This window comes from Hemibagrus wyckioides, linkage group LG22 (genome assembly GCF_019097595.1).
Source record: "Hemibagrus wyckioides isolate EC202008001 linkage group LG22, SWU_Hwy_1.0, whole genome shotgun sequence".
NCBI classification, from domain to species: Eukaryota; Metazoa; Chordata; class Actinopteri; order Siluriformes; family Bagridae; genus Hemibagrus; species Hemibagrus wyckioides.
In genome coordinates this window covers 11,621,581-11,646,239 of record NC_080731.1, presented here as the reverse complement: position 1 = coordinate 11,646,239, position 24,659 = coordinate 11,621,581, and the positions used below count along the sequence as shown (strand labels likewise).

Below are 24,659 nucleotides of genomic sequence, written 5' to 3'. Positions count from 1 at the left end.
AAAAAAAAAAAAACCAAAAAGAAATGAGAAAAATGAGTTTATTGAAAATTTATTCAATTCTCAGTGCCTAGGGTTTAAAATAAATAATGGTAAGGTGGTGAGCGTAAAATGACCAAAAAGTACAGTGTTTTTAAAAAGAACGGTGAGCAAAAATCAGTACAGTTTTAGAGTATTATATAGAAACAGACACAATATACAAAAACTGTCATTTAAAAGTAGACAAAAATGCAGCAACTTATTAGTCTGAAATATACTTTCTGGAGTTTTAAAGAGCTTTCAGGGGGGCCATTATTTTTGCTCATCTGAATTAAATATTAGTGTCTGTTTAAAGATTTTTTTTTAAAGTGTAATAAGCAGTTTAACAACCATTTAACACATGTCTTGTGCACCGTTCTATCCCCAACTAATCACCATTTCTATAGAAGTAAAGTGCATGTGCAACACTATTTTGATCTTTACCCCCAACTCAAAGCAAGTGTTTTCAACGTTTAAACAAGGACGCGGCAGTGTTGACACTTTTTTTTTCTTCCTGTCTCCAAGGAATGTTTTAAACAAGGGTAAATAATTAGACAGCGACTGCGAAGGAAGTAACCGATTATGAATATATTAAATACTGTCATTCAAACTACAGCGACACTCTTCATAATAGAGCATGCTGCTCTTGTTGCATTGAGAAACAAAGCTTCAGAGACATCACTCGTGGTTACATTGCATGATAAAAGCACTAAAACATGATCATGAGTGCACCATCGTAATGGACGCAGCTGTCCAGTGGAGAAATCACTACCTGTAGCAGTAGAGGAGCAAAACAAAAGAGCATCTGAGACATGTACCAAAGCCTATTTCATTCCCTATTTAAAAAGGTCCATCATAGTTCTATACAGCAGTGCTACGGCTGATTTGCTTTTTAAGCGCTGAATAAATAGACGATAGTACCACGATGCGTGAAGGCCGACGAAGTGTATGACTGGGATGGTCATACAGTGACACAGAAGACAGTTCGAAGCAGCATGTTTTGGGGGGAGGGCGGGGAAAAAACGAGAAATGTCAGGCAACTTTGCAATACTTTTCTACACGAATCTGGGTTATGATCTTCATAGGCAGCAGACTTTATTTTGATGCAACTGTCTCGTAGTCTGTATTTTACAGGAAAGAGACGGAACATCTGCTGATCAGAAAGGAAAGCTCTGCTGTGTGTGAGCCTGCCAAACTGAAAATGTATTTCAAGTAACAAGAACTCGATCAATAAAAAAATGCCACAGGCTTCAGGTACATAACAAAACCTCCACCATGAACTGATCAAACAAAGAGTGAGCATATTGACTGTCCAGACATTCACTCATACACAGCCACTCTTGATGCGTCACAAAACAAGAAGAGAAGTTGGTTGTGGACATCTTTGTGGTGTTTCCAAACGTACAGTAGGTACAAGAGATTCCCTTAAATACAGTTACCCAAAAGCTTCATTTTGCACTCTTTTTTGGCACAGCAGGCCTCTTGGCCTGCCAGAGGTGATTATGAATGGTCAGGGCGTCCACACTGACGGACACAGTCTTGGCAGGTATGACGGTGAATTGTTTGCGGTCCGAGCTGTACTTGTAGAGCTTATCGATCATCTTCTTGGTGATGCTTTTTGGCCCAGTTCCAGTGAGCTTGTGTATCTCCTCTGTGTCAGGAAAGTAAGAGTAGAGTGCCCGGAACTGGCAGCCACCATCACGGAAGAGGATCATTAAGTGGTTCGACTCGCACTTCTCGATTTCCTGCAAGTAAGTGTGCAAAGTAAAAAAATTTTTTTATTATTTTAAGTTAAGTCTACTTCAGCAAAACCATTGCACAGACCCAAACACCAATTTTAACGTATAAACTTTTTAAATCTATAAAAGTGACACGATTAATCCGTTTTTTTAGATAAAAAACAAACCTCAAGAATGGCGTTCTTCTGTGGTTCATTTACTTTTCCTGCCAAGCAGCAGTGAGAAATAGCATTGTGGATTATCGGCTTATTCGACTTTGCGCTTGGCTCCTTGAAAAGTTTAGGTCCTGCAGGGATTTAAAATTTGAAAAAGTTAATAAATAAAGTCAAAATAAAAAAAAAAGAAAAGCTATTTTAAATAATCAATACTTTTAATTGTAAAATGTAAGTGGGATCCTGATAAGCATGGAGAAATTTTTATAACCTTAAATTAAGGTTTTTTTCCCGCTGTTTCAACAAATAAAGATGAATACCTTACCAGTATATTCCGCCATAGACGTTGATGTGATGGAAGACGCAGTAGACCCGTTGTCCCAGTCACGCTCTGTTGTCCGACTGAGGACTGAAAACGACTCCACAGATTCCCCCCTGTTCATGGAAAGAATACGCCAATAAGAGCAATAGTGCATGACAACACTGATGGGTCGCGGACTGGATTAGTCAATTGATTTTGAAGCCATTATTAATGACACGCATACACATTCACACGACTCACCGCTGTGATCCTGCACCTCCCGAGTTCACGCTGTCTGCTTCAGTAGTGGCCACAGAAGCCAGTGAGAGATTAGAACCGGACTGGGCACTGATCAGATTCTCATCTGGAAATCAAAAACATATTTTTAAACAAACATTGCTAATAATATTCAAATAAACAAGTTGCTACAGAGCGTCTGCAGGTACTGTCAAGTAAAGTGTCACCGACTCTAATGTGAAATTGTTTTATTTCTGGTGTAAAATTAGTATAAGAGAAAAAAAGCCAATATGATGTAAGACACCAAGTATAAAATAAAACCTGACAGCTGTATAACCCTAGGTTCACAATACCAAGGGACTATGCTGGTCATAGTTTGTCCAACAACTGCTGCACTTGTCCAGTATTATACTGCTGAATGAATGTACCAGAATTTGTATATACATAATAAGATGAGAGAAAACTATGGCTATAATTATTCTTTCATTTTTGCATGTCAAACTATACATGAGAACCCTGCCTATAGGAATTAAAGTTCAGAATGGGGTGAAAAAGAAAGATGGACCATACGCACCATAAATTTGAGCCCTGTCAATTGCTGGTATGAACATAGAATTACTTTATTGTAGTCAGAAAAGGGGTCTTACTAGAACACACACAGTAAAGGTTTAATCATAGAAAAAAAGCACTAACAAAACTTACTAGCAGGAGTGCATTTTGGAACTATGTCCATAGAAAGCTCTTCCTTCAGCGCAGACTTTGGTCTCTGCTTCTTGGGCTTGGGTTTGGGTTTAGGCTTAGGCTGTTCTTGCTCTTCAGTCAACTCTTGTTGCTTCCTTTTCAGGTATTCCTGTTTAATCAACTCTCGCCTGGCTTTTTCTTCATCTTTTCTGATCCGGTCCTCTTCAGCTTTCCTCCTGAAAACAAAAATATTTTTAACAATCAATTAGATTCCAGGAATTTTTACCATGGTGAAAAAGAAATCAGAAATACGGTCTAGCTAAAAGTTGCAGCACAGGAACTGTTCTTATGGTACAGCATGGTACAGTATTTGTTATCTATTGTATGTACTTTCAGCAAGTTATCATACATGAACACTAACATAAAGGTTATATGTAAATGAAAGCTAGTGGTAACCAGTTACATCACATAATTATATGAACTTCCCCATGGCAGCCTTTAGTCATTAATAACCATAACACCTCTAAAGTGTTTGTGCATGAAAAGACACTATGAAGGTGGGAAATACCTCGCTTCGTCTCTCTTAAGCTCACTTTCTGCCTCTAGCTGCTGCTTGCGCAACCGAGCCTCCTCTGCCTTCTTCTGTTGTTTTAGGAGAAATGCTGCACGCTTTTTGGCCATTTCATCCTCTGCCTTCTGCTCATCCTGAATAAAAAAAAAATCAAAAGCAACAAGTGAGTGAGATGTAGTCTGTAAAACTGCACACATCTGAAGTATATCAAGCCTTCAATACCTTGAAGAAAAAGCCCATGCCAGCTTTCTTTTCTCCATCAGCTGCATCAGTGGATGCTTCTAATGTATTAGAACTGGCCTCATCTGAATGAGCCATGTCCGATAAGTCCACCTGAATCAGACTGCCTTTGTTCTTTGAGGCATCCTCAAACTCAGGACCAAAGGATTCCTCGGGCTTACTTAATGTACTAGGCACACCTTCATCAAAAGTCACTCCGAGTGCAACAGAGCTTGGCTCCCTTGAGACTGTGCGCAGGTTGGCTTCGTCATGAAGATGGAATGTGGTGTTCTTTAGTCTTGCCTCTGTTTGACTGATTGTCTCAGGCTCTGCTTTGGGGGTCCTGCCCCCTGGACTTGCCTTTGGAGTAGGACTGTCAGTGGGAGTGGGTGTAGATATTTTCTGCCCTTTGCTGTGGTCCTTGGACAGCTTCAGCTCAGAGGGTTTGGAGCGAGACCGTGCAGAGGTCAGCTTGGGGGGCTTACGAACTACAGGACTGCCGCTTGGCTCTACAAAATGAATAGCTGCTCGAACCTTGGGTTCATGTAAATTTCCTCGGTCATCAACAGGGGGTGGGGCAGCACCTGGTGGAGACTGGATGTTTTGCTTCATAAGTAGGTCCTGCTGGAGAGACAACTGCATCATCTGCTGCTGAATGCTGCTGATGGCCTCGTTAAGCATTTCTATGGAACGGTTACACTCATTAAGGTCCATTTCCTCATCTATGTCTAAGGCACTAGGTGGTGTGGCAGCTGCACTCCCCCACTCCAGGGATGCCTTCTCTGGCTCCACAGTGCCTTTCTCCCTATCCCTCACTGCATCAAGACAGGAGTCGTCTTTTGATGACTGCTCTTTTTCGCCATTAAGCTTTTCGCCATTTTTCACATGGTCTAACTTGAAGGACTGAGGGAGTGTGTCGCTCTTGCCTTTTTTTACCACATGCAGGAAGGCAGCTTTTCCAAGCTTGAGCCGTTGCCTAGCACACAAGACCTCCATCTTCTTCTTCTGCGTCTCAATGGCACGGCGTTTTTCTTCGAGCTGCATGTGCAACTGTACAAGTTCTGAAGCCAGCATATTGCTGTTGTCCTTGCCTTGCGGTGTAGGACTCTGGTCTCTTTTCATCCTCCATGAGGTGAGGGGAAAAGGGAAGATCTCTGAACCATCTGGTGTAGTCCTTTGCGAGCTGCTGGTGCTGGAGCGAATGTCTTGATTGCTGCCGAACTTCTGCATCTTTCGCTCTGCAAAGCTAGTCATTTTCACACTGCCACTGGCCACACTACTGACCTGTGACTGAACACTGAGAGCAGGGCTGGAGCACCTACTTCCTTCATCCTTATCCTCATGCTCCTTCACACTCATGTCCTCTTGAAGCTTTGCAGATTCCTGTTCATCTGCATAAAACTGTTTCTTAGAAGGATGAAGTTCCTTGGTTAGTTCTGCATCCTGATCTTCAATTGTCTCCACAGTCTCTGCGTTGTCGTCAGGCAGTTCACCCCACGCTTGAACAGGCCTCTTATCTTCAGCCACTGATGAATGCAGGTAGAACCCAGGGGACTGTTCAGCAGAAGAATCGACACTGCTTGTGGCTGTGGGTCTGAAGGCATGAGTTTGTCCAGCAGATGGAGGCACAGATTCATTGGTTTTGGGCTCAGAGGCTAAATCCAGATCAGAGATGGAGCTGGCATTGAAGGTCCGATTAAGATTGTGTGTAGGTCTTCGTCTGGCTGATGAGCTGGGTCCTTCCCCAGCACCACCCCTCCGTGCTGATGCACGCTGTCGTGCCTCTCCAGACTCTTCCTCTTTGTTTAAGCAAATAGACTTTTCTTTCGCTGGTTTAAGGACAGCAGGCATCAGTGGTTCCAGGTAGAAACTTGCGGTTCTGGAATCTGCAGGAGATTCCTCCTGTCTGCCCCATGAGCTTGATTTAGCACTAGTGGTAGCACACCTGGGTTCTACATCCCCAGAGTTTGACAGAGTAACCTCGTTTTTAGAGGACTCCTCCCGAATAACAGTCATCATATCGTCTTCTTCATCCATGTTAACATTTCCAAGAAGCCCATGACCATTGATTCGTCGAGGACCACCTTGGCTTGGAAGACCCTGGTGTTTGGGTGTGACAGTAGAGGCCAGGCTGTCCTCGCTGATGGAGCATGTGAGGCTAGCACTGTCACCTGAGGCCAAATCTGCATCACTATCAGTGGCACAGTGGAGAACATAGCGATTCAGCTGGGATAGTGGCCTGGATTACAAACAAAACAGGTCATATAGCAGTCAGTTAAATACTAGTGCAGAGAAAAGCATGGCAACTGATATAAACAATAAAACACAAAATTTGTTTTTCTTATACCTCTGTCTTTTTTCTGGCCAGGCCAGAGATCCTCGGGAATGACTTTCCTGCGTCAGTGAATTAGAACGATTTCTACAGCCTGGAGGAAAAAAAACAAAGAGATCAATTTCTCTTCCAGATTTTACTGTAAAAAAAATCATTTTAAGAATGTTGTTCATTTTAGTGTCCTACCTGATGCATCCTCTCCTTGTTGAGATTTTTGCTGCCTCTGTCTCAGAGGTAAAAGAGGATGCGAGGGGCTGAAGGTGGAATTCCCCTTATTACTGAAACAAAAAGCATTGGCACCATATCACCAAAAAAGCTAAATTAGGGCAAATGCTATCCAAGCCTACTTATATCCAGTATCTAATCTTAAGCGACTCTATACATCTCTCATGTGACTGAACAAATATAAACTAGTTTTACATCGGCCGTTAAATTAGGACAGAATGTACTCGCACCCTAAATGCCACCAAAACACTCTACTGCCACAATCAGCCTCATGTTATTTTTATTATAACACATATCTGACCTGTTTGCCAATGATCTGTTAATAATACGTTGCACAAATAGCCAAGAACTTCGAGTTTGCATGCTTTATACTGTATATTACATGTAATCCAGACCAAGGTTATGCTTATGCAAGGAGTGGCATTTGGGAATCCTGTCAGCGTGCAAACAACACTTAATGTTAGCAGGTTACCTACTTTTTAATCACCTAGTCAGAAATGTTAGCACTGAAGCTGAGAAGCAAAGGAGTTATTCTGCTTTAAAATATTATTAAGAGGCCAATCCCGCTTCCCACACCAACTTCCAGCAATCTTTTAACTCAATTATATTCAAAAAGTTTTTTGTTGCAATTACGCAAAAGTATTTTGTATAACAAACATGTCCTATAAATCCAAACCATGAATGTGATCAGATTCAAAGACTGCATTGTAATTATACAGCCATTTAACAAATTATTAAAAATATTCAACTGCAAGTAGTTCTATTTGTAGTGAAACAAATCTCAATTTAGCTAGATATTTAGAAATTTGATTGCTCTATTGTGCATGTGTATTATTTGCATGTTGAGAAGGCTGGTACACTGAAAACCATACTGTATTAAATCTGGTATATAATTGTGTTTGAATAGTGCTTGGCTAAAACCACTGCCTGAAGACATGTTCAGTTTAAATCTGTTTGCAATGTGCATCATTTGTATGTTGATTTGGATATAATCCTTACGCTCAAGATGCATGAAACAACCAGATGGATAGAGGGTCAAAGGTAATCTAACAAATAACTCAATATAACTCATGCCTTAATGATATCTTTTTTTTCATGCATTCAGACACAAAGCTATGATGTATACATTTTACATAAACCTTTTTTGTTTTGTTTTAAATGCAGAGTAACTGGAACAAAAGTGACCGCATTCGACCACAGAATCAGATCATTTTATCCTAACACATGTCCAGATGAAAGGTTTATGCACAAAGACATCAGGGATTTAGAGACTTACGAAGGATCAGATTCCTCAGTGTGCAGGAAGTACCTGTTACACACTTCAGGGCTGTTTGGAACAGGATGCGCCGCATCGGCCATTCCAGGTGAGACCAGGAAGCTTCGTTTGGTAGCATTGGAGATGGGCACGGAGGGTCGGGAGCTCTTCGACTGAGTTACTGCTCTTGCTGTAAAGAGATACATCAGATGCAGAGTTACAAGGTGACTTTAAACCCACTAAACAAATCAAATTAAGCTTATGAAAACAATATTAAAAAAAAAAAAAAAAAAAGAAACAAAAATGTCCAAAAATAATGCATTTCTCACCATCCTTCAATTCCTGCACATCCCTTGGGTGGACAAAGTCAGGCTTCACAATCTCAAACCACCAAAAAAGTTCAGCAATGAATACCATCACATTGTGCTGAAATACAATGTAAACAGAACAACCCGTATAAATGGGGCTATAGAAAATAGCAAGAGGAGAAAAAAAACAAAAAAACACAACATAGAGCATGTCAATATAGTTAAATTTCTTACTTTGAGCACCAGAGGTGAATACAGCATGTCTTCTAGTGTTAAATAAAAGCTTTTATTTAGGTACTCATTGGCAAACTCCTTCAGCAGCTGGATATTATACAGGCTGTCTGCTATAGAGGTTACTTCCTTCAGGCAAATATCTATAGGACAAAAAAATAAATAAAGTTACCAAACAAGTGCTGATGTAGTTACCGCCATTTTCAAATCAGACTTGCGAGGACATGTACATTTTAATAGGAACACCTGTACACCTTCCAGTTAACGTAAAATTATACAGTTATAGGCCAATAGCTTCAACTAATGCAGACATCAACTATCAGAATAGTGGGAATAATTTAATCTAACCTAAATTGCACAGTTAAAAGTGGAAAGACATCTGGACTTTTCCCAATCCTCAGTCTAGTTTTGGTGGGTCTGTGCCCACTGTACTCCCAGATTCCTGTTCTTGGTGGACAAGAGTAAAACCTGAGGAGTTATTGTTGCTGTAGTAGCTGATCTGCCTGAAGAGTTAGCATGTTGTGGATTCTGACAAGCTTCTCTGTTAATCACGGTAAGTGCTTACTTTGCGTCCGCTTGAACCAGTCTGTCCTTACACCTCTGCACTTTGCCATCAACAAGCCATTTCCACACACAGAACTACTGTACAGCAGATTCTGAAATATTATAAACCTTTAACTGAACATTAACCAATGCTCTTGACCTCTGTACTCTCTTTCATACACTGCACTGCAGGTCACATGACTCACTGAATAATTGCACAAACAAGCAGGTGTACAGGTGCTCATGTGTGTTCACAGAGTGTATAATCAGTCAATATTTGCTTCCAAAAAGATATATATATATATATTTAAAAAATATAATTTAAAAAAGCAGTAGCATGAAAAGACAACAGTAAACAAACTAAATGTAGTCTACTTTCTGGAGAGAAGCACTGAAATTTCTATTTAGTAAGTGTACCATCAAGCTTCATGAGATCTGGGCAGTAGTAGTGGACTACAGTCAGTAGGGCAGCACCATCACACACATCCCTCATCAGATCCTCCAGCAGGGGAAAGTGAGGAAGTTGACGGCCTGAGGCGTGTTCTCTTCTATAGCGCACCTGAACAGGAAGACGAGAAGAGACAGGGTGGCTTGGCCAACAAGTTCAAACAAAACTCAGAATAATCTATCTAGAATTAACAATGAATATAATAAAAAGCTTTCAAATAGTGCCACATGGAGCTTTTAACAAGAACAAACCCACTTCCTTTAAACAATGAATTTTGAATAAAGTTATCATTATTAATGGTGGTATAAATGCAGCTGCATAACTGTAACAGGTCTTATTACTTTTAGCTTGTATGGAGGATACCCCTTAACAACAAAAATCTGTTGTTTTGCTATACACTGAATACATTTTGGTTTAAGATCAAAAGATCCATTTTTTAATACATTTATTTCCTGATATTTACATCTACATGTGTTAAACAACTTAGAACATGGTATATTAGAGGAAGAAGTAAATGACCGGTGTTTCACTTGTTGTCCAGATGTGCCCTGTTAGATTGATTGTCTTAACAATTAATAGTTCTGAATGTCTACTCTAAGTCTGAGCTAGGGCTTTTGCCTGTGAAAACTGGAACTGTTTTTAAAAAGTTAAAAATTGTTGTTAAAAATCAACATGAAGACCAGACAGCTGTCTATGGGAGGAATGCAAGCCACTATGAAGCTGAGAAAAAAAGAGAAAACCAAATCACAGCCAGGTTGGAGTTCACAAAGTAGTACAAAGATGATCCACAAAAGTTCTGGAACCAAGATTAACCTCTACCGAAGGGCAACATGTGGAGGAAGAAAGTGGATGCTCAATGATCCAAAATATACAAGCTTATCTCTCAAGCATGGTGACTTGGACTTGCATGGCTGCTTCTTGAACCTTCACCTTTACTGATGATGTAAATCACGATTGTAGCAATAGAAAGAATTCAGAAGTCTACAGAAACTTTCTGTCTGAAAAAATGGATCAAATCTAATTGGGAGGAACTTCATCATGCAGCAAAACAATGACCTAAAACATACTGCCATGCCTACAAAGGACATCATCAGATATAAAAGGGGAAGGTTTTAGATCAAGTCAAAACACAATATCTTACCACAACTGCGCAGCAAAAAGACAGTTTGGTGTATTCATCGGCTTGATTCAGCTGAAAGCAGGGGATATGCAACCAAATATTAACCATAGTATAGATTTAGACCATTTGTTTAACACTTTAAGACCATATACTTTTGCTCACCTACAAAATGCCTGCTACGGAAAGTGCCATGTTCAAAGTTGCTTAACTTTAATCTAGACGTAAAAATCAAGAAAGCTGAAATTCTGATCAATCTTCAAACTTTTATCGCAAATGTCCTCAGCGTATAGCAAAGCTGCTCCAATATTTTTAAATGGGACCGTATATATACATATTCCAATAGAAGTATTTTTGTACTAGAATCCACACCCAGAACATAGAACACACTTTCCTAAATTCAAGAATCAAGGGTGTCCGTTCCACAGCAAACAGGTACTTAAGTGCAGTTTTAGCAATTTCACATACAAAAGTCCAATTAAAAACATTGAACATTTAGTAGCCAGGATGAGGAACGGTCTTCCTTGACTCATCTAAACAGCTGTCTAAAACACACAGCTACACACAGTGAGGGACATAGCTACAACAAAGAGCAGAAAGTGGAGTGAGGACTACAGTATGGACGGGGAGGACTTTTAAGAATCATTGTCCCATGTGTGGCAAGCTCCAGCATGCAATGGTGCAGTGGCTTTAGCGTGAGTTTGGGGCAAAGACACACAAGGCAGAGTGAGTGTGAGATGACATATGAATATTAAAAGACCTAGATTTTATCTGAGAGTGCATAGGGAATCATTGCTCCATTTTAATTAAGATACGAGAGAGAGGTGAGAGGTTTGTGGTTTTTCTTAAATTATTTAAAATGAGGTAAGTTTTCAAATAACATTTGCATAGGTGATCTCGGGGAAGCATTTGTGTTCGTTAACATAATTGACTTAAAAAGCAAACTGGAAGCTTAATGTCAGGCCAGTCAAATGCAGTAAGTTCAATTAAGACAGTAACGAATTGCTACATATTTTAACATCAACATCACCGCTATCAGCATCAATGCTCCTACTCAGTCTGATATCCAAATTCCTAAAAGCCAATTTAATACCAAATGCTCCTGACAGCATGCAGATCGTAAAGACGGATAACGTTTTGACGGATATGACGGATAAAGCTTTGTATGCACATGGATCACAGGGCTCTTAGCGCCATTAATATGTGTATGTGACACATCAATCACTTTTTTCCCCCTCTTTCACAACCATTACTAGTATAATCAATGGGGAACAGCTACAGTTCGATACCAAAAGAAAAAAATTATACTGATTTAATCGAAAAAAAAGAAAAAATAATCGTCTAAATGCCGGTCCAACAGGTTTACGCTGCATATAATTAACTGAAAAGCTCCCCAAAATATTTTAATGAGGAAATACATGTTATATTCAATGATAAACAGAAGACAGATAAAATAATATTAGTGATGGAAACAAAAACATTTCTAATGTGGTTTAGATTTCTTTGCATACAAAATTGTTCCAATTAATTTGCCAGCATTTTGCTCAATAAATAAATACAATACCTGCTAATAAATAAATAAATAATAATTTTTCATTCATTAAGCAGTCTACCAGGTAAGTGAAAGTGGACCTGCTCAGAAGCCTAAACCTAACTGTTATTTAAAGAGAGGAGAAGAGAAATGTGGAGTATTTTGTTCTCTGAATGATATATGAGAGTAGGAAAAACACTGTCGCTCACCAATATTTAGCAAATACAAATAAAAATAAATTGTTTTGAGCCCACACCCCTGCATAAGATCACTGTATGCAATGTCATTTATTGCATTTAGTCATATACAATCTGATAAACATTGGGGACAATGTGACAGGATATTGTACTGAGGTAATGCAAGATCACCTGCAGACAATAAAAATCATCATACAGCGAAAAGCAATGGAGTCAGAAGGAATGGAGTGAGAGCAGACAGCTGCCTTGTACAATTTAGCACTGAAAGGACAAAAGCTGGGATGGCACATTGAAATTTAGTACTCTCACACAGACACACGCCAAAAAAAATTCGCTTCATTAACACACCCAAACACACACACACACCATGTGGAATGCATTTGGGCTCAGCGGAGTGGAAGCCTGATATTGTTCGGTGATTATTGGACAGCATGAGCCACTAGGCATCAGCATTTCCTACTGTAATTCACTGCAAAGCCTCAATGGTAGGGTGTGTATGTGCACACATCAACACACACTAATGCGTGCAGTGGTAGAAATGATTGCACTGGCAGCAAACTTACAGGTACTAGCTTCCAATACCATTTTGAGGGAGACTATCCAAGTAGCGAGAGAGGAGGTTAGAAGGAGAGAGACGGGAGGGGGGGAGCAGACAGGAATGTACAGTCAGAGAAAAAGAAAAACAGAACCAACACACTAGCAGAGAGAGAGAGAGAGAGAGAGAGAGAGAGAGAGAGAGAGAGAGAGAGAGAGAGAGAGAGAGAACAGGAAGGGAATGGACTGGTAGTAGGGATCATTTGTCTGTTACAGTAAAGTGAAGACAGAAAAAAAGTGGCTATCAAATCACTGGGACTATTAAATACTTATATTTTCACTGCACCTTTTCTGAAGTTACAGAAAGTAAATGAAAAGAAAAATAGCATGATACCTTCTGATGACTAGGAGAATCCAGCAGATGTTGCTTAACTTTGAATTCCTTCTCAGAGATCTCCCTCATTTTCAAGTTTACCTGAAGTTTTTAATAAGAATATAGTAACTTTATAAACATAATAAGACAACAGACTGCTTTCCTAAATCCTACACACCATCACAAGCCACTCCTTCATTACATTAAGTGCACCTACACAGAGTTTCACAACAACCCATTCATTATCACTGGAGCCTAATGAAACCCCACAGTACTGGATTGTATTCGTCATGTCTGCCTTGTTGTGGCTTATTCCCAAGCAGTATGAATGTTGTTACCTTCAGACATGTAAAGTAACAGTAACAAGCTTAGTGACAATTGTTATTATTTATTATTTCCAAGACAATTTCATTACTGTGGCACTTTTATAATGGGCTTAAATGGATCCACTATAGTAAGAAAAATCCAACTTTTTAATGATATCTGAAAATATACACTACATTGCCAAAAGTTTTGGGACACCTGCCTTTACATGCATATAAACTTTAATAATATCCCAATCTTAACCCGTAGGGTTTAATATGGCGTTGGGCCATCCTTTGCAGCTAGAACAGCTTCAACTCTTCTGGGAAGGCTTTCCACAAGGTTTAGGAGTGTGTTGATGGGAATTTTTGACCATTCCTATAGAAGCGAATTTGTGAGGTCAGGCACTAATGTTGGACAAGAAGGCCCGGCTAACAGACCCCACTCTTCATTCCAATTCATCCCAAAGGTGTTCTATCAGGTTGAGGTCAGGACTCGGTCAAGTTCCACCACACCAAACTCGCTCATCCATGTCTTTATGGATCTTGCTTTGTGCACTGGTGCACAGTCATTTTGGAACAGCAAGGGGCTATCCCCAAAACCCAATCACGGTACCATGCTTAAATTCACTGAGCTCCTGAGTGACCCATTATTTCACAAATATTTTTAGAAGCAGCCTCCATGCATGGCCATGGAGGTTATTGGAACACCTGAATTCAATACATGTCCCAAAACTCTTGGCAATATAGTGTATCATTGTGAAATCTAACAGTTCAGCTCAAATAATTCTGACAAATGTGTTTGTCTACATATCTCACATCATTACCTTGTTATGTAACAAAACAGAAAAGATTGTTAAACTGCAATGCAAATTAGTCCAATTTCCGTTCCTTTACCTTGTTAATCCAGAAGATCATGGCATCCTCCAAGTCAAAGGGAAGCTCTTTAGAGGCACTGAATGTAGAGAAGCGCTTCACACAGGTCACCACTTTCTCAATGCTGATCATCTCCACTGTGTAGGCCATCATTAGGGCATCAATCATAGGCATGTGCGAGCTCTACACACAGAGTTAACAAACCAACAATCAGCACAGCATCAGATGGCAAAACATTTATGGCAAATAAGTCACACACAGCTCATTTTCCATATTCACACACAAAGGCATAAAGGCCCCTAAACAAATCAGGCCACTGATCTTAACTGCAATGATCAAAACACTAAAAAAATACAGCATACTGGCAAGCATTCAAAATGACATCATGCATCCAAAACACCCGAGACAGCTATGAAGAGACATGTGAATGAGACTAGCCAGATCTATAAGTGTATCCCTGATCAAACCACCAAAGACTTCTTGTGAGCTAAAGGTAGAGAGCCAGTGAACCAAACACATTTACTATCCTATGTGGCTAAAATCCTAATTATTAGTGCTTACCAGAAAATTATGAGAGACTAAAATTTAGGAAACGAATCATGGCCATTAGTCTGCACTGAACATTGCTGCCCAAAAGTACACCTACTGTGTAGTTATGAAACATGACATTAAAATCAATATCAAATTGATTAACTCTGAGCTACATTTTAATTCGAGACGCATAATCCAAGCCTACTAAAGCTGAAAAAATACAAGTGACAGATATTAAGACATTTTGGCCATTAAGTATTTTAAGCATTTATCTAAAAGGCATCAGTGAAGCACGCTTTCTCTGTTTTTACTTTGCATTTCTGCATCAAACTAACAAGAGACGAGATACAGGATGCAACAGTACAAACACACAAGGCTGCACCTTTATTCTACAAATCGATACACCGCATTTCTGAGACATTAACACTTCCTTCACCCAATCAAAAGCTGGTATAAGCTGCCATGGTAAAAGTCAAAATAATTTATGCCATGAGCCATAATTTACATTCAGACTTAAACAACTTGCCATAAACTTTATGTTTTTGAGGTGTTTGAGTACACAGACTTATGGTGCAAAAACTCTTAATGCAATGTTTGTGCCAAAATCTCTCAAGAAGCAAGAAAGAATAAATAAACAAAGAAAGAAAGAAAAGAAACACAATATAAAATATATATGAATATGAATATATACATACATAAATATGAATATATACATATATAAATATGAATAAATAATACATTTATAAATATTATAGGGAACGTTAGCACAGTCATAAACAAAACAGCAGTGGAGAGAGACAGGAAAGTCAAATAATGTTGATGAGGATTTAATGCTTCAGACCAGCTTAAGGTCCACTGAGATAGAGTCATAATAAAGCAATTTTAATGGTTGGTGTTTGGTTGCAAAGTTAGCAGCCTATGTGTTGTAAGTGAAGACAGTTGTGCCTTTGCATTCATTAAAAATATCAATCATGGTTAATTACGTGTTTATTTCTGCTGTATCTGGAGAGACTGAAAATCAGCACAGCTAGTATATTAGGCATGTCAAAAAAATGGACTTAATTAACATCATAACTCTTCATAAATATTTAATTCTGTACAATTCGTACTTCTCAAGTTCAGACTGTAGACATAAATTGTTGTTACTCGAGATATATACTGTATGACATCATAACCCAGCACTTTCACTGCACAGAGACCGATCCTGAAAGTACAGCACTTACAGCTGCAGTGTTTGTTTACAGCAGGGTTGTCATGGTAACCTCTCTCTCTCATTAACCATGCTCGTTTCCTGCTTTTTGCCATGGCTCTCATCACATTTTAAAAGCTATTAATAAATGATGTACTACTAAGCTCCTTCAGTCTAAATACGGCTAAATATTTCACCCAGGGTGTCATGATCACATGTGGATGGAAATACCCATCCCAGTTTGTAATCACTTTTTGAGAAATTTATTTAGGCTGCCTCAATCTTCACTAATTTATTTCTAACCAACCTATTTATAAATCTGTATTTTCAGTAATCAGCTGTTACTTTTCTTACATTTATATGTAAACAAAGTCAAAATACTGGGTTTAACATTAGCCCTTTTCTGTAACCCCTATATCCATTATCATTCACAAAAAAATAAAGAGAGGTCACTGTCAACAAATTAGTGCTGTATGTTGATTAATATCATTATCCTAGTGTTGAATCCTCTGAAGCAGCGTTGTAATCCATCAAAATGTTCGTGTCTAAAAAGCTTACATGATAATGGCAGGTGAAATAAAATTCACTCCACTTTGCTTGCCTTGATGTTTGATGCTTAAAGTGCTGGTGCGATACTGGTCATGACACATTTACTCAAAGCAAATATGAACTCAGTTATACACACTCGTGCCTTAGAACAATCAGGCTTTGTCAAACAGGTTCATGTGGGTAATGCCTCACAAAGCCTTGCACAGGGTGTGGACTCAATCAAAAGCATTTGCATCAACAGGGATAAAACCACAGGTGTGTGGATAGTGCTGAATCACCAGCACTTGCAATTTCTAATCACTGCAAAAGTATAACACAATGACAGAAGTCAATGTAATCCACTACTTTTCTAAACGTTAGAAGCTCCCACTGCAATGTTTGCACTGGTGGAAAAGATATTAACACCACACACCAAAAGAACTTTTTCTTCTGCCTGTCTTTTCTGGTGTGGCGATAAGGCATGTTACTACAGGAAGACTTCCGTACACTGAAGCATACACGAGCCACGCAAAGCTACATTTCCTTCCTCTCTGTGTATCGGTCACTGTGCAGAGACTTTCCAACGTTTCTCACATGGACCATTTCTGCAAAATCCATCCCACTCATCCCAATTACACTGAAATTCAGGCGACGCAGGTAGACTCAGTTCTCACCATTTTGATTGGCTGACACGTGAGATCCCCCTCGGTGACTGGTGTGTCGTCTCCCTCCATGACGTAGATTCCTTTGCGAGACAGAGCCTGAATGACTGACTGGTGGGACTGAAGGGAGGCCGCTTGGTCTCCTTTGAGAATGAGTCCACACACGCGACAATAGAGCTCAGACGACAACAGCAGCCTGATCACAGGAGGCTTGATGTGCTCCTGTTCATACTGGTCAGTATAGAAGGGGTCCCGCATGTCTTCTGGTATGTGATCTGGAAAAGAGGTAAATGGAAATAATTGGAAATAAGGAATAAATAAGGTTTTTTTACACCAAGCAAGCAGTCTGTTTCAAGTTGGGTAATAAAGGTGGCTTGTCTTCTACATCCTGGTTGCGTTTTACAGACGCTTGGGTCTAAGTAAGGACGACTGACCATCATACCCATATGTGGCTATTCCCCAAAGTGTTGTCATGAATTTGGACGTACACAATTGTCTGGAATGTCGTTGTATGCTGTTTCATTACAGTTTTCCTTCCAAACCTGTTCTAGCATAAGCACAACATGAGTTTCAAGAAAACATCAGTTTATCAAGGTTAATGTGGAAGAAATGGAGTGACTAGAGCCCTGGCCCCAGCCCCACAGACACCTTTGGGACATACAGGAACCGCCTCCTGCTGCAGATCAAGCTTTCCAAACGTCAGTGTCTGATCTCACTTCTGCTCTTGTGGAATAAACACAAATTCCCACAGCCACATTCCAATATCTAGTGGAAAAGCTTCCAAGAAGAGTGGAAGAGAAGTCATATTAATACCCATAGTTTTAGAACGGTTACATGTGGGTATGAAAGTCAGGTCAGAGTTATGGTCATAAAATAAATAAGTGGATTTTTACAGTAAATCAGATCCTGGGTACAGACAGTTTAAGAACCAACAATATAGGCTATATAGTTTATTTAGTACAATGGTAGAAAGAGTGATGCATAAGTAAACTCCAAGCTAGGGACAGATGAAAAGCCAACATGTACAGCAAACTGGATTCAATGAAACCATGTGACTAAGCCTGGCCTTGCTTTAATAGCTTGTAAGGGAGTTTGGATCTGTAAGTGTTACTTTATCATAATGAGGGTGCTAAAAAGCTGTGATGCTGTTTTACAGTTCAAGAGCTCCCATGATGGCACTGATGAACTGTATTAGCTAAGGGCCTGGTTGTAAATACAGAGCAACAAGAGAGAAGCTAGATCTACATTATGATTGGTAGCATCTTGTTCCTTCTCCCCACAAACACTCAGCAGCACTAGCATCACCAGAGGCTACTGTTCTGCTGGATGTCACCAGGCAAAATGTGTCTATACTTTAAATTTGTAACCTTCCAGCATAGGTCAATAATAAATCAGCTTAGAGGAGAAATACTGATCTTTGCGGCACCCTAGCCTCTGTAAATGGGGGGAAAAAATAAATGTAGAGAACCCAGAGAACCACCAGCACCCAACCAGTCATACTTCCTCATGATTACTACTTGCCTGTCAATACAAAAGCCCTTCTTCTTCTTGTAGAGGCATGAATGTGTGTAAAGAGGTGTGTTTTTAGAGGGAACACTGAAGGGAGGGGCTGCATTTGTATGAATTTTGAATTTCAAAACAGTTCGCTTCATATAACGTCCAAATAAAATAAAATAACTGGCCACCGTGGCTGACAACGTACAATTGTTTACATTGCTTTCTATATGGACTATAACGCAAGTCTAGTGAGTCTTGTAAGGATGAAACCTTTGTTAAAGTGCTTGGTATCATCAGCAACGTCTTTCTACCATCCAGCTGTTCAGACACTAACGCAAGCCAGATCGACCTGGATATGATTTTATTTATTTTCCGATATCCACAAGCATTCATAATACATGACTTAAATATAACACAGACCATAAATAAACAACACACTGCTGTAAATGACACCTGGGGTATTTTACCTACGGCATCAGTTTGTTTCAGTAACACTCCTGTGGTTAAATCAGACTGTGTACATTGCTAAGATTATTCTGAAACTCAGTCATGTGTACGAATGCTAATCACAAATGTTTCATGCCTTAAAAGACAAGGGTCAGTCCTGCATTACAGCATCTCCAGCATTTATGGATAATGATCATGGATGATAGATAATTGTGATCGTTATTTGTTGCTATGGAACAAAAGGCAAGACACGATGAAATAAAAGTCGTCAAAAGAAAAAGTAAAACTCACAGCATGAGGTGTGTAACATCTTTGGGCTGCACATAAATGTTCCTTATCACGAGGCTTCTTAGATAACCATTATTACCTCATTAAAAATAAACACGGATTACTAGAGCAAGTGAGTCTTAGGTGGAATTAGGAATTAGGGCAGTCATTTCACACTGGACAGGTTGTCTGGCTATTTATGACAGACATGTTCTGTATACTGTGTAACACCTAGCTGATCAACTCTTTTACGTGAACTTTGCACAAATCTGAGATGCTCTTTAAGCTTAAAACCTGACCAGAGCACTGAAGTTGGAGCCAACTGTTTACTAAACTCAACCCAACAAAGAACATGAAACATTACTGAGCATTCAAAATATGAGGAAGAACTTTTTGCCTTAAGGATAAACAGGCTGACCTTACCAGAAATTCCACTCATTTTGAAAATGACAAGAAATTCAATCTACTGCCTGTAGGGACATCTGGCCAGGCGATTCGCTGCCAGTGTAAAGCAGACCTGCGCTAACCAGTGCCAAGAAAATCACTAAAAATATACTTAGTGCAACAGGGCTCCTGGTTCTCACTTTTCTATCCTGTAGAAAAGTTAGTGTAGTGAAACTAAGCTCAATTATTGCAAGCAGAAAAAACAAATAAAGCCTCAACAGAAAGCTGTTTTAAGCAGACAATGCTGGCTAAAATAAAGCACCAGTTATACTGACTGGCAAAAACCACAGCTTTTTTATTTTCTTTAAAAGGTGTTACATTTTATGAACCCCTGTTGGTCTATTACAAGGAAAGAGGAAGAATGAGGTTACGCACCTTCCTCCTTCTCTGCTCACGAACACATTCACACCACTTGCAAATGCCAAAACCATAAATCAGTTCCCTAAACACAGTGCAGGTCAATCGATTTTGTACACAGGACACCTTTCCACTCATGCAGATACAGAAGTGTTGAGGTTTTTAGGGAGATTTTTTTTTTTTTTTTTTTTACAACAACTGCACAAAAGAAAGTTTTGGTGAGATGGATGACTACTACCTGAGATATTAATTTGGCCTTGACACTAAATATTTTGGTGTTTTCAGTCACATAATACCCCAATACAGCTTATCACACGTTATCTGCTGTTCTTTTTTTAATTACTGATCAAGAAAACAGGCAAATTTCCAGGTTCGTTTTATACAAGTCCCTTATACAACTCCTGGGGCGAAAAAACTCTGAAGGTAAATAGCAAGAGTCTAACCCTTACTGACAGCGAGACCATGCTTCTGGTTTGTCCACATTAATTCCACATCTTGCTAGCAATACAGACAGAATAAAAATGACTCTTCCTGATTGTTAAATCGGTGGACACTCCTACACTTCCCATCCGGAACAAAGCGTATGATGACCCAGATTGATCTCCACCACTGACATTAATTAGCTCTGTGTGCCACATAACAGAAAGAAAGCATGAAATCTACAATAATACTTAAGTAAAAAAAAAAAGAAAAAAAGAAAAAAAGAAAGTGTCTTACTTTCAGAGAACTGTTCATTTGTGATCATGTTTCCAAACAAATGTGTTAAGCAACATTGCTGGAGAACACCTGCAGTACTCATTACCACATGATATGAGATAAGCTATCTCTGTATAAATCACAGAGATTGGTGTGTCTGTCACGTTCATGACGTACCCATTCTGGTCATTCACACACACTACATACACCAATCTGATGGCTTTTTCTCTGCTTAGTGATCTTGATTATGATCCTGACTGTAAGATGCAGGTTAGTTATAGCGGAGCTGGACCTCAATAACGTCCCTAAACCTTCTCTGTCAACACCTTATCAACATCTTTATTTTACAGTGCTACTTTTTAAACTCAGCTAAAGCTTGGTTTGGTTTTGAGTACAGATAGAAAATATAAAATAGCACTGGACTGTCTCGATACTGAAGAAAAAGCACAGAACTTTTCCTCCCCAACAAGATACAAGTAAATGACCTGTAGCTACTTCTATATACATTTCATCCTTTTATCCTTAAGTGGTTAAAGCTCTGGGTCATTGACTAGAAGATCGGGGTTCAAGCCCCAGCACCGCCAAGCTGCCACTGTTGGGCCGCTGAGCAAGGTCCCAGCCCATCCTTCTCCAGGGGCACTGCATCATGGCTGACCCTGTGCTCTGACCCCAACCCCCAAGGATAGGATAGGATAGGATAGGATAGGATATGTGAAGAACTGTGTAGTAATGTATAAGTGACAAATAAAGACAACTTAACTAGCCCACTCCACATATACAATTAATCCAGTCAGAACAGGACTAGAAATAAAGTAATCAGAATACTCTGGCGTATGTTGATGTGTCCTAAGATTATGCAAATAGACAATAAAAAGCACTTCTTCATACATTTCAGCATTGTGCCACTTTTAAACCCAAAACAAGCCTCCTGTGTTGTAAAGCACTTTGCTCATGTTGGAGTTGAGTGGCCGTGTTCACAGCATCTTTCAGCTCTCCAGTTACCCTTCATGTGTGATGTAAAGGTAAACAAACACATTACCTATTCCGTAGGCTTTAGCAAACAGCCAGCGCAGGTTCGCTGCTATCTTGGCCCTCGCTGAATCATACATTTCCAGCGGTGTGATCTCCACTGCCTCGCTAGTCGCGTCCATCTTCCGTCGTGTGCTGCTGTCGCCTGCAGCCCCCGAGTCCAAGTCCATGTTGAGACCGCGTCCTACAGCAAAACAAGCCGAAATCAACCACCAGCAGTGGCTCTACCTCAGTGTCCTGTATCGCCTTATAATCTGCACTTTACCTTCAGATCAAATGCACCGATAACAGAGACAGCCTCAGGCCGGGGAAAAAGTCCAGCTCTGTAACGTTAGCTATCATAGCAGTATGCAAATATATATGCACGCTAAATGGCCCTCTGAGCTTGTTTAAATATATCCAAAAAACCTAAATAATTGCCAGCGCACACGTCTATAGGGCTGATCAAATAATCAGCTACAGACTAAATTCTAGCACAGAGAAATTGTGCTCTGCTAGCAAGCTGCTACTTTGTTAGCCTGCTAGTTACAAGCTAGCTGCCGTCAATGATGACGCGCAGGCTAACTATAGCCAGGTATGCTATATATTTTTCTCAAAGGCTCTCACCAAGACTGGTTTATTAGCTAGCGTGCATTGTTTGCGTTAATAATAATATATTCAAGTATAACTGAGGATATATTCTATATATTATTAGCCATAGCTGCACAGTTGCACGTACACACACTGCCATTAATAACGATAGCTAACTAGCTTTAATTCAATACAGCCTTGCTCTGAACACGCCAGAGAAACGGGAGAGATATAAAATAGCCCCATTGTCCGTGTTGAACACAATATACATGTTCCATACCTTAATAATTTATTCCCTTAGTCCAAGTGAAGAAATCCGCGGGTGGATAACATGAGATAACATGAGAGTGGGCAGAGCAGCGGAACTCACGAGGAGCCGCTGACCGAGCAGAGGACCGTCTCCTCCTAACAACAACTCGGCGGTAGCTAAGCGACCCGTATGTGGCCCAGCCTAGCGACCGCGCGCGCGCTACGCCCATTCAAGTTCAAAATGTAACCGACGTCCAGTAGCAGCGTTTTTCCTCAGAACTAAATATTTTCCAAAATGAGCACCTATTTTATTATTAGTACTTTAGAGCAACCTTATTTTAGTTCATTACACTTTTGTTAAGACAAAATATCAGTTTATAGATGAACACAACACACCACCTGTCCTAAAGTATTTTACACTATATTGCCAAAGGTTTTGGGACACCCCTCCAAATGGTGTTGTATTTCAGGGCTTGGGCTTGACCCCTTAGTTCCAGTGAAAGGAACTCCTAATGACAATTTCATGCTGCCAGCTTTGTGGGAACAGTTTGAGGATGACCCCTTCCTGTTCCAACATGACTGTACACCAGTGCACAAAGCAAGGTCCACAAAGACATGGATGAGCGAGTTTGGTGTGGAGGAACTTGACTGACCTCAACCTGATAGAACACCTCTGGGATGAATTAGAGCGGAGACTGTGGGCCAGGCCAAAATTGGGACGTCTGCCTTTACATGCACATGAATGTAATATGGAGTTGGCCTACCCTTTGCAGCTATAACAGCTTCAAATCTTCTGGGAAGGCTTTCCACAAGGTTTAGGAGTGTGTTTATGGGAGTTTTTGACCATTCCTCTAGAGGTGTATTTGTGAGGTCAGACACTGATGTTGGACGAGAAGACCTGGCTCCGCTCTAATTCATCCCATCTATCAGGTTGAGGTCAGGACTCTGTGCAGGCCAGTCAAGATCCTCTACACCAAACTCACTCATCCATGTCTTTATGGACCTTGCAGTCATTTTGGGCCAGGAAGGGGTCATCCCCAAATTGTTCCCACAAAGTTGGGAGCATGAAATTGTCCAAAATGTCTTGGTATGCTGAAACATTAAGAGTTGTCTTCACTGGAACTAAGGGGCCGAGCCCAACCCCTGAAAAACAACACCTGAATTCAATGATTTGGAGGGGTGTCCCAAAACTTTTGGCAAAATTGTGTACATGTATTTATGCAGGCAAGGCTTCATCTAAGTATGCGTACAGATGTATGCTTTATAAAGCCAAAATTTCAGTCTATGGATGATGTTCGAACTTAAAATATTTCAGTGTTAAGACACTATCAATGAAAGAAAATAACAAGAATTTATTACAATGACATTTCTTTATTGTTTAATCAGGAGGATACCATGCGCCTGTTTTCTAAATATACACTTCCGTATAAAATCGAATATAAATTCACGCAAAACAATGATCAGTAAAATGTCTTCTTAATAAGCTGCAAAACAGGTAAACAAATAAATTAGCATGTAACATTCCCTGAATGCAGATTATCTAAAAACCTTTTATTTCTTTTTCTCTTTCTTTCTTTCTTTCTTTCTTTCTTTCTTTCTTTCTTTCTTTCTTTCTTTCTTTCTTTCTTTTAATATATGGCTCTAAATATCTAAAAAAAAAATCATTTTCTTAATGTGCGTCCACTCTAGTGAAGATATTAACATGTATATAACGATGACATCATCTAAATAAACACAAACAAACACACACATTTATGGAAGCATGTTTGTATACGACATGACGTCATATACAAAGTGGGCGTGGCTTGAAACGTTAATTAATGTTTCAGATAATACAGTGGTCCCAAGCGGAAAAATTAAAAATTAACAAGACGATTATTATTATTATTATTATTATGACGGATTTTGTCCTAAACATCCTTAAAATAGATTTTTCAATACTCAATTAACTTTGGTTAATTAGGTTAAATATTTAGGTTTACTGATATACTGTTTTGTTTATATAT

General features: G+C 39.6%; 1 protein-coding gene across 6 annotated transcripts; it reads right to left on the bottom strand.

Moving 5' to 3' along the window:
* Window positions 1–57: 57 nt before the first annotated feature.
* Window positions 58–22,834, bottom strand: camsap1b (calmodulin regulated spectrin-associated protein 1b). 6 transcript variants are annotated; one of them, XM_058374637.1, is made up of 20 exons: window positions 22,685–22,834; window positions 21,845–22,018; window positions 17,110–17,372; window positions 14,209–14,370; window positions 13,031–13,111; window positions 12,666–12,698; window positions 10,399–10,449; window positions 9,227–9,368; window positions 8,270–8,409; window positions 8,057–8,153; window positions 7,749–7,917; window positions 6,434–6,525; window positions 6,263–6,341; window positions 3,919–6,154; window positions 3,694–3,830; window positions 3,147–3,361; window positions 2,469–2,571; window positions 2,232–2,341; window positions 1,922–2,040; window positions 58–1,760 (listed from the first exon to the last, which is right to left on the bottom strand). In XM_058374637.1, the coding sequence occupies exons 2-20, from the start codon at window positions 22,002–22,004 to the stop codon at window positions 1,464–1,466; spliced, it is 4,686 nt and encodes a 1,561-aa protein (XP_058230620.1). In that variant the 5' UTR covers window positions 22,005–22,018; window positions 22,685–22,834; the 3' UTR covers window positions 58–1,463. The 6 variants fall into 6 exon arrangements, with proteins under 6 accessions (XP_058230620.1, XP_058230622.1, XP_058230623.1 ...); XM_058374639.1 differs by having other exon boundaries at window positions 7,782–7,917; XM_058374640.1 differs by lacking the exon at window positions 10,399–10,449.
* Between the last annotated feature and the right edge of the window lie 1,825 nt (window positions 22,835–24,659).

Coding starts and splice junctions, on each gene's coding strand:
- camsap1b (XM_058374637.1), bottom strand. CDS start 22,004: ATGGACTTGGACTCGGGGGCTGCAGGCGACAGCAGCACACGACGGAAG. Junction 14,371..17,109: donor CGTGTCAGCCAATCAAAATG/GTGAGAACTGAG, acceptor CTCTGTGTGTAG/AGCTCGCACATGCCTATGAT. Junction 6,526..7,748: donor ACTGAGGAATCTGATCCTTC/GTAAGTCTCTAA, acceptor TTTTTGTTTCAG/TAATAAGGGGAATTCCACCT.